This window comes from Bremia lactucae, linkage group LG16, assembly GCF_004359215.1.
Source record: "Bremia lactucae strain SF5 linkage group LG16, whole genome shotgun sequence".
Classification (NCBI taxonomy): Eukaryota; Oomycota; class Peronosporomycetes; order Peronosporales; family Peronosporaceae; genus Bremia; species Bremia lactucae.
Window position 1 is genome coordinate 583,285 of NC_090625.1, and position 12,077 is coordinate 595,361.

The following is a 12,077-nucleotide window of genomic DNA, read 5'->3' on the forward strand; positions in this document are numbered from 1 at the left end:
TTTTCTGGGAAGCGGGTGCCGTTGCACTCCTGGCTAACGCACCCCTTCCAACCGCACCAGGCTCTTGGCACTGTGCCGGTTTATGCGACGCATGACTTCTTGTCAGCTCGCCGTCTACTGCCACAGGCTCTCGGCTCTGTGCAGGACATTCGGACGCATGACTACTTGTCATCGTCCTTTTCACTACCTCAGTCTCCACGAGCTGGGTAGGAATTGGTGACGTTTGATATCCCGTCAACGCACCCTCAACTGTGTTCGACACGACATCAGTTGCATAGGCCTCTCGTAGGAGCCCATCCTTTCCGGTGTCCTGCGTAGAGTTCGCAACTGTGCGTGTACGCCAGTCTATCCATGGTTGGTACTTTGCCAACCATGGCATGCCTAAGATGGGGTCATACAGACTCTCCATACCTAGCATTTTGAACTTCTCTTTACAAGAGAAGTCACTAAAGCTGAAGGCGAGTTCTACCTGAACTCCCTCGGACTTAACGAGCGCGCCGTTCGCTAAACGAACGGTCGTCTCTTCTCGCTTGGCATCCTGGCAAATCGACTCAAACATCGCCGGTCTCTTTCCTAGAGCCGCGAGTTTCACAAAAATTTGTGATGCACCCGAATCCTTTAGGAGGGTCATCACCTGGTGATAGCCTCTTACATGAGCGCTATAGACCAGCAGGGTTGAGGTCCGAGATCTCGAGACCTCAGGGACTATGCTACCCATTTGTTCCACAACTCTGAACCAGGGGTAGCTCCAGAGTCCGCGTCAGTAGATCATCCCGCCCCTACAGCGCTCCTGCATTCCCGACCCCTCAGTAGTCGATGCAGAACTCATGCGTCTCGCACGCTGGTTCTTGCCATCGCCATTTGGGTAGGGAGTCCTCTTGCTGGGCGTCTTCGCCCCAGCAGGGACCCTGGCATAGCAGCGAGCCATCATATGGCCGCGCTTGCCGCATTTAAAACAGACCACGTCTGCATTGCCCAACTTTATGGGAGTGGCATCTGACCTCTCGGCCGACGGCTTATACCAAGCTGTCGCCGAGGCACTGTTGTAAGATTGCTCCTCGACTCCGCCGCAGCATGACTTTGTGCCTCGGACGCGGCTCTCCGCTGTTTAAGCACGAATGCCTCATACTACTCCAACTGAGCAACATGTTGCTCAGGAGGATTGCCCATGTGCCGGGTCAGGGATTATTCACCAAGTTGCTGCGCCAAGTGCTCTGCCACCTCCCGATAATTTTCTGAGCGGTGGAGGAAACAAGCCCAATCGATGTTGAAGCCATCCTGCCATTCTTTGCGAGTGGTATGGGCTATTTACGGCCGTGCGTGATGACGCATGCTCCGTATATACGATGAACGGTGTATCTCCGAGGAGAAAGACCCTAAACTTAGCCAGTGCGTATTTCATGGCAAGGAGTTCCTTGTCATGCACTGATTATTTGCGTTCAGCTGGTTGCAGCTGACGCGATTGGTAGCAGACGACGCGCTCCGTGCCGTCCGTATCGTATTGCATTGCATTAACGCACAGCCGATTGCAAAATTGCTGGCGTCACAGACCACATGAAATGATCTGTCTTGATCTGCAATCGCCAAGATGGACGATTGCATGAAGCTTTGCTTAATACCTTTAAAGGAACGCTGACAATCAGCGTTCCATAGCCATTTCTCTTCTTTTTTAAGAGACGAGAGAGATGAACTGTCATCTCGGCATAGTTACTTGTGCAAGTACGACGCTAAACCGGGGAATTTTATAAGTCCCTTGACATCGACTGGGAATGGCCAGTCGGTAATTGCCTTGATCTTTTTGGGATCAGGGCGCACGCCGTGTTTATCGACGATGCATGCAAGAAGTGGTATTTCGCTTGCAGCGAATATACACTTCTTGGGATTTGCGCACAGCTTATGCTTTCGCATATGTGTAGAACCTGACGAACGTGAGTTTTATGAACTTCTACGTCCGTCTTTCCGTCCATGGCTCGGCAATGGACGAATACATCGTCAAAAATTGGTGCGAATTCTCGCAGGCCGGTTTCAACAGATTCGTTACGCATCTGTTGATGTTGCACGGCGGTTACTAGCCCCTGTAGCATTAGTAGCCATTCCCAGAGCATCCCACTGGGAGTGCTCACTGCTGTGTACGGAATGTTCCGTTCACGCATATGGATTTGATAGAATCCATCCATCAGATCCATCGAGGAAAAGATCGTACTCTTAGACATACCGTCTATGATTACGTCTTTTATCGGTATCGGCGTTTGAGCCGGTACCGTTGCAGCATTCAGTTTACTGAATGCGTGCACTATACCGCCACCCTCCTGTGGCCTTTCACACACAGAAGTTCGGAGGGCTATGTGGGGAGGTTGACTCCCTCACATGGCTCGCTTTAAATCAATCGATCTAGGATTTATCGATCGCAAGTTCTTGTTCACGAGGCAGTGGCCACTGCTTTATGACACAGTACTTCGAGCTTCGAGCTCGGTTTGAGCTCGATCTCATGTCGAGTGCCTTTTTCCTTAGGCAACTCGCATGACACGGTTTCAGGGAATACATCCCTGAATTCAAGCAAATCGTTTGATAAAGGATTTGTCTTAAGTGACTCCCAGGATTGAGTAGTATATCTTTCAATCCGGGTCTTCACATCGAGGACACTTTCATCAATCGATGAGCTGCTAAGAACCCGTTCGTTCTCTGCAAAAAATACGGCTGAACGTATATCGGTTTACGTATTCGTCCTCTGTGACGAGTACGCAGACCTGCTTAAATCTACCACTATGCAGATTTCTCAAGAACCGCTTGGGTTCTAAAGGTTGGTAATTGAGTCATCTCCGAAGTTAACTTCGGAGGCGCATATAGATCAAGAGTATAAGCGCCTACTCGTGATCCGTCATTAACCAAGACATTCAATGTCTCGGTTTCTTCCTGGGATTCATTCACAGGCTGCCGAGCGATTAATCCCTCGCGATGCTGAACTCTAGTCACTTCAGCATTAACTTTTTGAGAAAAAATTTCCTCAAGTACGTGAAGACTTATTTCCTCAACGTATTCCGACTGTGATTCCGCTTTCACAGTCGGGTCCCTTATTGTCAATTCTTTGCTCGATCTAGGATCATCGTGTTGTCCATTTTGTGCAACCTGAATCTTCCTCGAATGTCGCCCGCTAGGCGTACATTCATGTCTCAATCCACTCGACCTCTTCGAGTGATGGACCTTCGGCGCTGCCTGTGCCTTCGCACAGCCGGCTGCAGCTGACTTCACAGTGTGTAAGTAATCACACTGTGATCTTGTGCAGTCGTACTAACGACCGTATTACAAGTGAGGCCATCGCACTCACTCGTAGTACATCCACACGCTTGTGGACGCTCTACGACGTTCATCAGGTGGCCATCTGATAAACAAGTGGCAGGCATCTTCACGAATCGATGCTCCCAGCTGGTTCTTAGCTCATACTTACTGAGCCAAGGTAAACCTAGGATGATATCAAATTTATAACTTAAATCCAGTACGATGAAATCATCATCATACTGCAAATATCTTAACGTGTAGTGAAATTTCACTACGCGTTTCATTACTGTTATCGATGTGCCTGTCGCTAGACGCACCGTCATTTCGTTGGAGTGATGTCGCGCTTAACATATCTGAGCCTACGACACTCTAGCGACTGGCAACGAACTTAGATATTCGAAGCCCCACAATCCACTAGGGCTCTAAGTGACAAATCATGTGTCACTTTTAAGTTCAAGGTGATGAGGGATACCTCATCACCAGGTGCCGAGACATATAATGATTGTGTGTGTCTGGAGCAACTTTAGTCAAATAAATTTGCAAATTCTCTTGAGGTTGCTGGATCAGTAGGGCGTTGCGCCCCTACTGACCCCGACCGTTTTTTTGGCGGTCCGCCTCGCTGTTCCGATTTCGCAAAAACGTCGGATCCGCGACCGTTGCCCTTTTTGGCATTCGGTCCATAACTACGCCCAGTACCTCTCGGTACTGGGTGTGGGGCACTACACTCATGAGCGTAGTGTCCTAACTATCGACAGCGATTGCATTTCTGCAATCGCTTGTTGTTCGAAAAGCGAGATTTCTCGGTTTCGACATAAGAGGACCTCCCAGTTCGTGTCGTCTTGGAGGACGATATGATGACGAACTAGCTTGAGCCTGTCTCAAGCTTAAGTCTTCCTGTTCTGCAACGGATTGCTTCTTCAAGCGTATCCAGTTCCAAGCGGACAGGTGGGTCGTTACGGACCATCCGAAAGACCTTGCATGAACACCGTATTCAACGTGTGTCATGAACTGGGTTGTTCGTGATACAACTCGCTAAAAGTCGTATGTGCTGGGGATAAGCGTGAGCATCACGCTTGCCTTGCTTGAGTTTCAGAAGCTCTGAACGAGCTCTGAACTCAGCCCTAGACGTCTGTTTGAGCCCCTTTAGCGATCCAAAGACATATGGTTCGCGCAACTTAAGGTCTAGTGCCCAAATTATGGCACGACCTGCCAAATTTGACTGAGCAAATGCGACTTGCATTTGCTCGTCGACGATGTGACGTACCCTTATGGCATCGTCTAATTCGACAAGCCATCTTAAAAGGGAGTCTTCTTCGACTCCCCTATACTTAAAGATGTCAATCATTAAAGTTTCGGGACGACGCGTTTGCGTCATCCCAGGTACAGGGGTCTGTACCTGTTGTAATCTCAACAGTTCTGCCTGTTGAGAGCCTTGCTGATTAAGCACGGCTACCTTCTCCTTCGCCTCGTCAAGTTCATGCTGTATTAAATTGGCGATGGCTGAATGGAGGGTATCTCTGTCCAAACCGGTCAGCATGGTCAAGATGGCATCGCTCCCTACGGTCGAACTCATTCGTTCGACCGCACTGCTTTCTATGTCACTTAGAAAGGAGTAGCTATCACTCGAATCGTGATGCGTATTTCCATTATCATTTCACATGTCCATGTTAGATGATTGGAACTGTGGTCCTTGGACGGACTAGTAAGTGCTACCAGGTGTAACGAGGCACTACGACTTGTACTGCTTTAGTACAAGTCCACTTCGCACTGCCTCAGTGCGAGTGGTGCCTCACGTCACTTCACGTACACTAGTACGTACAGAGGAAGTCTTCTTCTTAAAACACTTGCTTTAAAGAGGGTTAAATGAAAATTGTATCAATATAATTAAGTTCTTTTAGTATATCTACTTAATACTAACCTCGTTATAAACTAATACAAAATATGTAATAAAGTCTTATCTGACGTTCTCTTTGCGCGCGTCCAGCGCTGACTGGACCGCGGAAAAAGTTAATATAATGGTCTATATCTACCAATTGAATAGCCTTTAGAATATTACCATGTAAAGTAATATTCTCCAAAGATTATCTACCTTTTAGATAATATATTATTTTACAACCTGAAAGCGTTAATTACATGTAACGATACACCCCGTTACAGGGACGGCGCAGGACGATCGCAAAGTAATTATGTATCGTACCATTCGTTTCCTCAATTATGATAAAAACTTTAAAACTTACGCATCATGCAGCTATTCCAAGTGTTTTTTTTTAGTAGCTCTAAGACTGTGAATTGTGGTGTTCAAACACTCTTGCTTAACGTACGTTTGATGAGCTGGTGCCATTTTTCGCGCCTACACATGCAACAGACTTTCTAAGAAGCATAGTGACATGTGCATAGCTAAGTCCAATGCTTGTAACGGTATTACGAGGTGGCTTTGCTTTGGGAAACCAGATAAAATCGGGGTGGTTGTTCTCCGACTCGTAGACCCATTCTCCTCCAATAATTATTCCACGGGCGTCTAGCTCCAGCAGGTACGTATAGTACGCGCCAGTTGTATATTCATCGACTTGGCCGGACTGCACTAGACCACCGTCCGTATACGTCTCATAGACCCACGAGAGTCGGGTCTTCATGTACACAATGCTCCTGGCCGCGACATTCCAGGGATATCTCTTTAGTCCATAGAATGTCTGAGCAGCTTCTTGTAACGACAGTGCCGTCGTCTCATATACTTTAAATCCACGCACAGGCTGGTTCCACACCTCGACACCGGCCGTGACATCAACAATGAACGTCGTATTGAGCGTACCAAGTAAATTAGCCACCACGATGTGGAAAAAGGCAGGATTGAGGTCCCGATGTGCACCGTTGACGTGACGGCCGTACGTATCGATTGAATCGGGACCACCATTGAAACGGGTGCCCGTGAATACTGTCGCAATTAAAGCATCATCGTAGACGTTCGTTAAAAGAGCTTTGAGATCCGTTGGTTGAAAAATCACACCGCGGTGAGTCACCGCACACTGTGGCTCGGGTTCAAGCATAGCGGCGGGTGCCCAGGCGTGGCAAATGCCGTACCACGTCGGGATGCAATACCCAGATCTCTTGCCCGTTCGAATAGCACACGAGCTGTTGTCTTTAAGAGAAGAGCAATCGCGATCGGATACACACCTTCGTCGGTGACTCATCGAATCAATGCCATTGGTTTGCGATACTTTGTTCATAAAGGCATTAACGTCAAGACCAAAAGCCTTGGCGTACTTTTCCGCGGCACTCGGCTGACCACGATTATACTTTACATTGATACTATCCTCGGAAGTAGGCCAGTACGGACCCGGCCATGGTATTGGTGAACGGGAACCTGTAGTCGGGAGTTTGGCTAGAACCCTCTCCATGGTGACGCCAAAGTGGGTTTCAAGCTTTGCTATGTCATTGTGTGTCTTTGCCTCGAGCTTTCGATGTGGGCCCAACTTCTCGCCAAGGGATCGGTTGGTACCCGGTGTGTTGACCTTGTTCGGAGCTTCCGAGTCCATCACACACTGTGATTTTGTCGCATTCACGCTCATTGTCGTGTACACATCTTGGTTGGCATTTAGTGGTGTAGACTCAGTTAGAATCGCCTTGCCGATAAGGGTCGAAAGAGCTTCTATAGGAGCCCTCGATGAGTTGGCCAGAAGCTCCGTGTACATAACGGCCACGGTCGAGATCATCGTGAGATCTAATAGCGTAGGATTAGACTGTACTGTGATGGCACAGTCAGATTCAGCAAAAAGTCCACCGCGAGCTGGGAACTTGCTGCTGATCATATCGGTGGTGTTGGCTATAGTTACAGGATCGTAGTCGAGCGAAGTAGCCGAGATCTGATAGCGATGCAATCCTACGAGAGCCAAAGCCACTGGCATGAAGTGCGTGAGAACCATGCAAGACAGGATAGATTGAAGAATAAAATGTCTTTAGTAGCGAAGCTTACTCATGGAATGCACGAATCCAGTGCACGACAGCCTGGTCTCGGCGAAAGAGTGAAGCGTTTATTGAGGACCTTATCATTTTCGTCTGAACCGATTGTAAACCAAATGGGTGCATTGATACTTTGGATAATTGAAGGTGGCGGATAAGCAAAGGATGTAATGCAACGTTTGAACAGGCGAAGGGGTAATGCTAGTTGAAGGTGCTATCGTCACCGAAAAAGTCAAGTGCGATGTGACGGGCTGAAAACGCATGCTGACAGGCAACATTTTCGATTTCATTAAGTCCTTCTCGGTATGAGCCTCACAGCTTATCGAGTTAGGACAGTAAGGCCTTGCTTTTGATCTTTGTACATTGGACAAAGATAAGAGATCTAGTTGCATGTGATTATTTCGTCGCGAGATATTGTCAAAGGAATTAGCTAGGTGTAATCACCCAATTTAAAGACCCCTCAGAATAAAAATGTCAACATTTGAATTTAATGCACTTAGTGTATGTGTAATATCGCCTATTCTGAAAACTGTCCGTGCACTCACCACACTCGGCTACATTTATCAAGACTACCGATTGGTATATAATCTCTTTCAGATAAATTTGTTGCGGTTTGGTCGCTTAATGTAAGAGCATTCAGATGGTGCACTTAATGGGAACGATATTAAAGCAAAGGGACCAACTGTTTCAATTTATAAGCCTTTCTTCCACCTGAAACCAATACAGATACATCAGTCATGTAAGACTGGGCAGATTATTCGGGCATTATTGCCCTGGCTTTTGTCAAAGACATTTGTTATTAGGGTTATATCGGAATCACGTTCATAGGGATCCACCGAAAAGAGCTGGAACGAGAGACATGAGAGACGACAGATGGAGAACAGCCACAAGCTCGGGATACTACCAAAAAAATTGACAGCCGTCTTGCACAGTGATATGAGCAGCAACGTTTAAATTGGCGTTTGTCTATAGAAATTGCTTCTCGTTAAGAGTTAAGGAGTACAATATACACTACTTTCCAATAATATCTGCTTTTGTTTACGTAGACAAAGCATGCTAAGTATGATGTCTTAATTATGTGGAGCTGGCGTACCCTGAAAAGTTCCTCCGGCAAGCTCAACGTTGGAGTCAATTTTGTAGCCTTTAAAATACCACAACTATTTTCTCCTTTATATTCGTCGCAATTTTTTTTAATCCATTAAAGTAAAAGAAGCGCTATGCTGAGACACATGTCTTTCTTATGTAAGCATCTTTTCGTATAGTCTTCTAAAAAGTCTTCTGGTCCCACTTTCAAACAAAACTGGTATTTAAACAGGGCCTATGTCTTGTGGGCGGGCATTCATGCGCTCACATTGCGTCAAAAATCAAGATTATACACTCAAAACGGACTTGACCGTGTTATTACATATGATTTGGCAAAAAATACTTTTTGAGCTTTAAACTTTTTTTGACAAGTTATATCAAGTATGGTACTACTCCCCCAACTAAGGCGTCTGTACATCGAGGCAACCCACGATACTGAGTCGCCTCCTAGCAATGCTCGCAACGACTTAGCCGCTAGCAATGATGTGGATGTTGTCTCCCAGTCCAGGCTGGTCTGTACGGGAAATGATTGCTCGAAACTTGAACTCGATTCGAGTGCTGAGAAAGGTTTGTCTAAAATTGAACAGATTACTGAACCATCGCTAGAGACTGGAGGGGCTGGACACTGGAGACCAGCAGATAATTGAACCATTGAGGCGGTGGTACGAAAAGGATTAAATTCTTTGGGAGGGAGTGCGTCAATGATACCGACCGTGCGCGCCACTAAGATTGATGGTGATTGCGGCACACAATGGGTTGATGATGGCACCATAGTAGACATTGCATTGCATATCTGGTTCAATTGCCACCACGTACATACTATCTTTAACAATACGATGCAAGCCGAAGCCAATCTGAGGTTTATACACGCCCCAGTCCGCTTTCGACAAGCTAAACGACACCTCCTTCGAATCCCCTGCTACAGCTCCATACTTAAATTGCTGGGGCATCATCACGGCTCCTTCGAAGTAACTAGCACCATGAACTGAATTGATGCCAAAGATGATGGAATGACCTTTCGTTTCTTCTATTGTGATCTGTTTGATACGATTAAGAAGCGCCCGAAATTCAGACGCGTTGTAGCCATAGCGACCATTAATTTGGCCTTCTTCTCAGTGCGTGTTGTGGTATGACCCAACGTACTGCTAGGCATATTTACGACCTAAAATCCTGTCAAAATTGTTACGATGAAAAAGTGATTTACTTGCTATAAGGCATGGGTCGGGTTGGCTACAAGAAGTTTGGTAAACTTTATTTGAAATTTATAATGCATCTGCGAAATGCCGAGCGAAGCCTGATTTATATTCAAACCAGATGGCCGCAGTAGTAATTAAAGGGGTTCGATAGCAGAGGAGACAACTTGTAGTCAAGGGGTAAATTGGAAAGTATATTAGTCGTTAGAAAACTTGCACATGCATTCAGCTACGCGTTCGTAGAAGCACTACGATGGTCTCACCTGGGTCGTTTCTCTCTTCATATAACCGACTGCTGAGGTTTCACTTTCTGTGTCCGTTTTAAAACGATTACACTCAAACGTCATAAAGATGTTTGAGCGTACACAAAATGTCCAACATCAACACTCCTCCTCGACTAGAAGTCTCCATCGTTTGTCTTTGCCACGAGAAATTGGAACTTGTTGGTCGAAATTGCCTTAGTTAGAAAATCGGCGAGCTGTGACTTGGTTTCAATAAACTTCGGCTAAATGACCTTGGCCTTGACTTGGTCGCGAACGAAGTGCTCGCGAATATCAATATGTTTCGCTCGACTTTGATAGCCTTCGTCCTTCGCAATAGCAATCGCTGGTTGTCTTCATACACAACCACTGGACCGTCAATCTTGACCTTCATCTCCAACAATAATTTTTTTGACCACAAAATTTCTTGAATGCACAACGAAATTGCGACATATTCAGCTTTGGCAGTACTTAGTCATACACTGTTCTAAAGCTTCGACTTGAATATGACTGGAGAGTCATTGACCATCACCATGACTCCAGATGTCGAACGTCGACTATCTTTGTCACTTCCCCAATCTGCATCACTAAATGCACTCAGCTACAGGTCACCAGGTTGCTTCGATAACAAATTCCGTTTGTTGCAGTCGACTTTAGGTAGCGCAGCACACGAATGGCTGCATTCCAGTGTTCTTCACTCGGTTTTTTCAAATGTCGACTCAGTCGACCTACTGCAGATGCAATATCATGTCTTCTACCTTCGCCACATGTAGGAGTGATCCTACCAGAGATCGATACGGCCGATTCTCCATTTTTGAGTCCTTTTCCTCGCACTTAAGCATGACTTGACCTTCCACACTTGGGTTGTAAACAACTTTCGCCCCGACTTGGTTGAACTTTACGACCATCCTGTCAATGCACGCATTTTTGGCTGATCTTGAGCTACCTTGTATGCTGTGCATAGTCCACCTCAATGCCGAGGATAAATCTCACATTGCCTAGCGTCTTTAACTTGAAATGACTTGCAAGTTCATCTGCAACTTTGTCAATTAAATTAGCAGAAGTACCTCCAATCAGCATATCATCGACATACAGCGTCACGTAAATCCACGAAAGGTTTCCATCGTGATGGACAAAGACGCACGGGTCCGAAACACATGGCACGAAACCCATGTTGCAAAACACCTTCGAAATTGTCTTCAACCATGTTGCAGCAGCCTGTTTTAATCCATACAAACTTCTGTTGAGCTTCAAAACTTGACCTGGATCCATGTCGACCCTCTGAGGCGTAAAAATGTACACATCTTCGTTCAATACGCCATTTATGAACGCAAAATCACCATCATAATGGTGAATTGTCATTGCATGATGACAACACACAGCCAGGAAGACGCGAATAGAATTCGTGTTCGCAACCGGCAAATATGTTTCGTGGTAGTCAACTCCATAGGTTTGACGATAACCCAACGCCACAAGTCGAGCTTTGTACCGCTCAATATCACCATATTCGTTACTTTTGATTGAAAAACCCACTTGGTTCCAATCACCTTTTTGTTTGGAGAATTCTCCACTGCAGTCCATGTTTTTTGTTATCCAGTGCCTTAAGTTCGACCTTGATCGCATCACTCCCCATCTTGGATTGAGGAGACGCCACTGCATCGTGGTATGTAGATGGAGTTTCGAATTCTGCATTTGCTTGCTCATACTTAATTCGATATCTTTTTGAGGCCCGAGCCTCTGGCTCCTCACTGCGCGATGTATTATGTATAGTTGACGTCCTGACTGGAACCAAAGCTTGATCTCATAGCTCGATCATGGTAACGCGAGCGGGGCATTTTGACCACCAAATTGAGATGATTGCACCATAGAGAAATCAGTGTGATAATCCAAGTCCCCCCTGGGCACAATGTCTCGAGTCGTAATCATATCCAAATCAGTTGGCTCCATGTAAACATCATCGATATCGAAAGCAGGATCAGACACATGCTCAAAACCCTGGCGTGGAGTTATAGACTCAAATTCACTTGGAGGTGGAATGATTTGATCATTGCCAGTCTGGTCCACAACCATTGGCTCTACGTCATATTGAGTAGTAATAATTGGTAATCGAATAACATCTGTATCGTCATCATTGTCATGATCCACACGTAGAGAAACCTGTATATCTCCAACCACTTGCACATACTTGGACCTTGGCAACTCTTGTAAAGTCACTGGTCGCGTGATCTCCAGTCGATCAGACTCGAAGTTCCAGACACGATATCTCTTCAAATCGTCTGAGTAACCCAAAACATGCATCGACATGCCT

At 46.2% G+C, this 12,077-nt stretch overlaps 3 protein-coding genes across 3 annotated transcripts; 1 reads left to right on the top strand and 2 right to left on the bottom strand.

The window, feature by feature from the left end:
• Positions 1-5,588: 5,588 nt before the first annotated feature.
• On the bottom strand, positions 5,589-7,178 carry CCR75_006262 (uncharacterized protein; the record flags this gene model as incomplete). The annotated part of the gene is made up of 1 exon (XM_067964332.1): positions 5,589-7,178. The coding sequence occupies one exon, from the start codon at positions 7,176-7,178 to the stop codon at positions 5,589-5,591; it is 1,590 nt and encodes a 529-aa protein (XP_067819403.1).
• A 1,521-nt stretch (positions 7,179-8,699) lies between these two features.
• On the top strand, positions 8,700-8,963 carry CCR75_006263 (uncharacterized protein; the record flags this gene model as incomplete). Its single annotated transcript, XM_067964333.1, has 1 exon — positions 8,700-8,963. The coding sequence occupies one exon, from the start codon at positions 8,700-8,702 to the stop codon at positions 8,961-8,963; it is 264 nt and encodes an 87-aa protein (XP_067819402.1).
• A 51-nt stretch (positions 8,964-9,014) lies between these two features.
• CCR75_006264 (uncharacterized protein) lies at positions 9,015-9,269 on the bottom strand (the record flags this gene model as incomplete). The annotated part of the gene is made up of 1 exon (XM_067964334.1): positions 9,015-9,269. The coding sequence occupies one exon, from the start codon at positions 9,267-9,269 to the stop codon at positions 9,015-9,017; it is 255 nt and encodes an 84-aa protein (XP_067819399.1).
• Between the last annotated feature and the right edge of the window lie 2,808 nt (positions 9,270-12,077).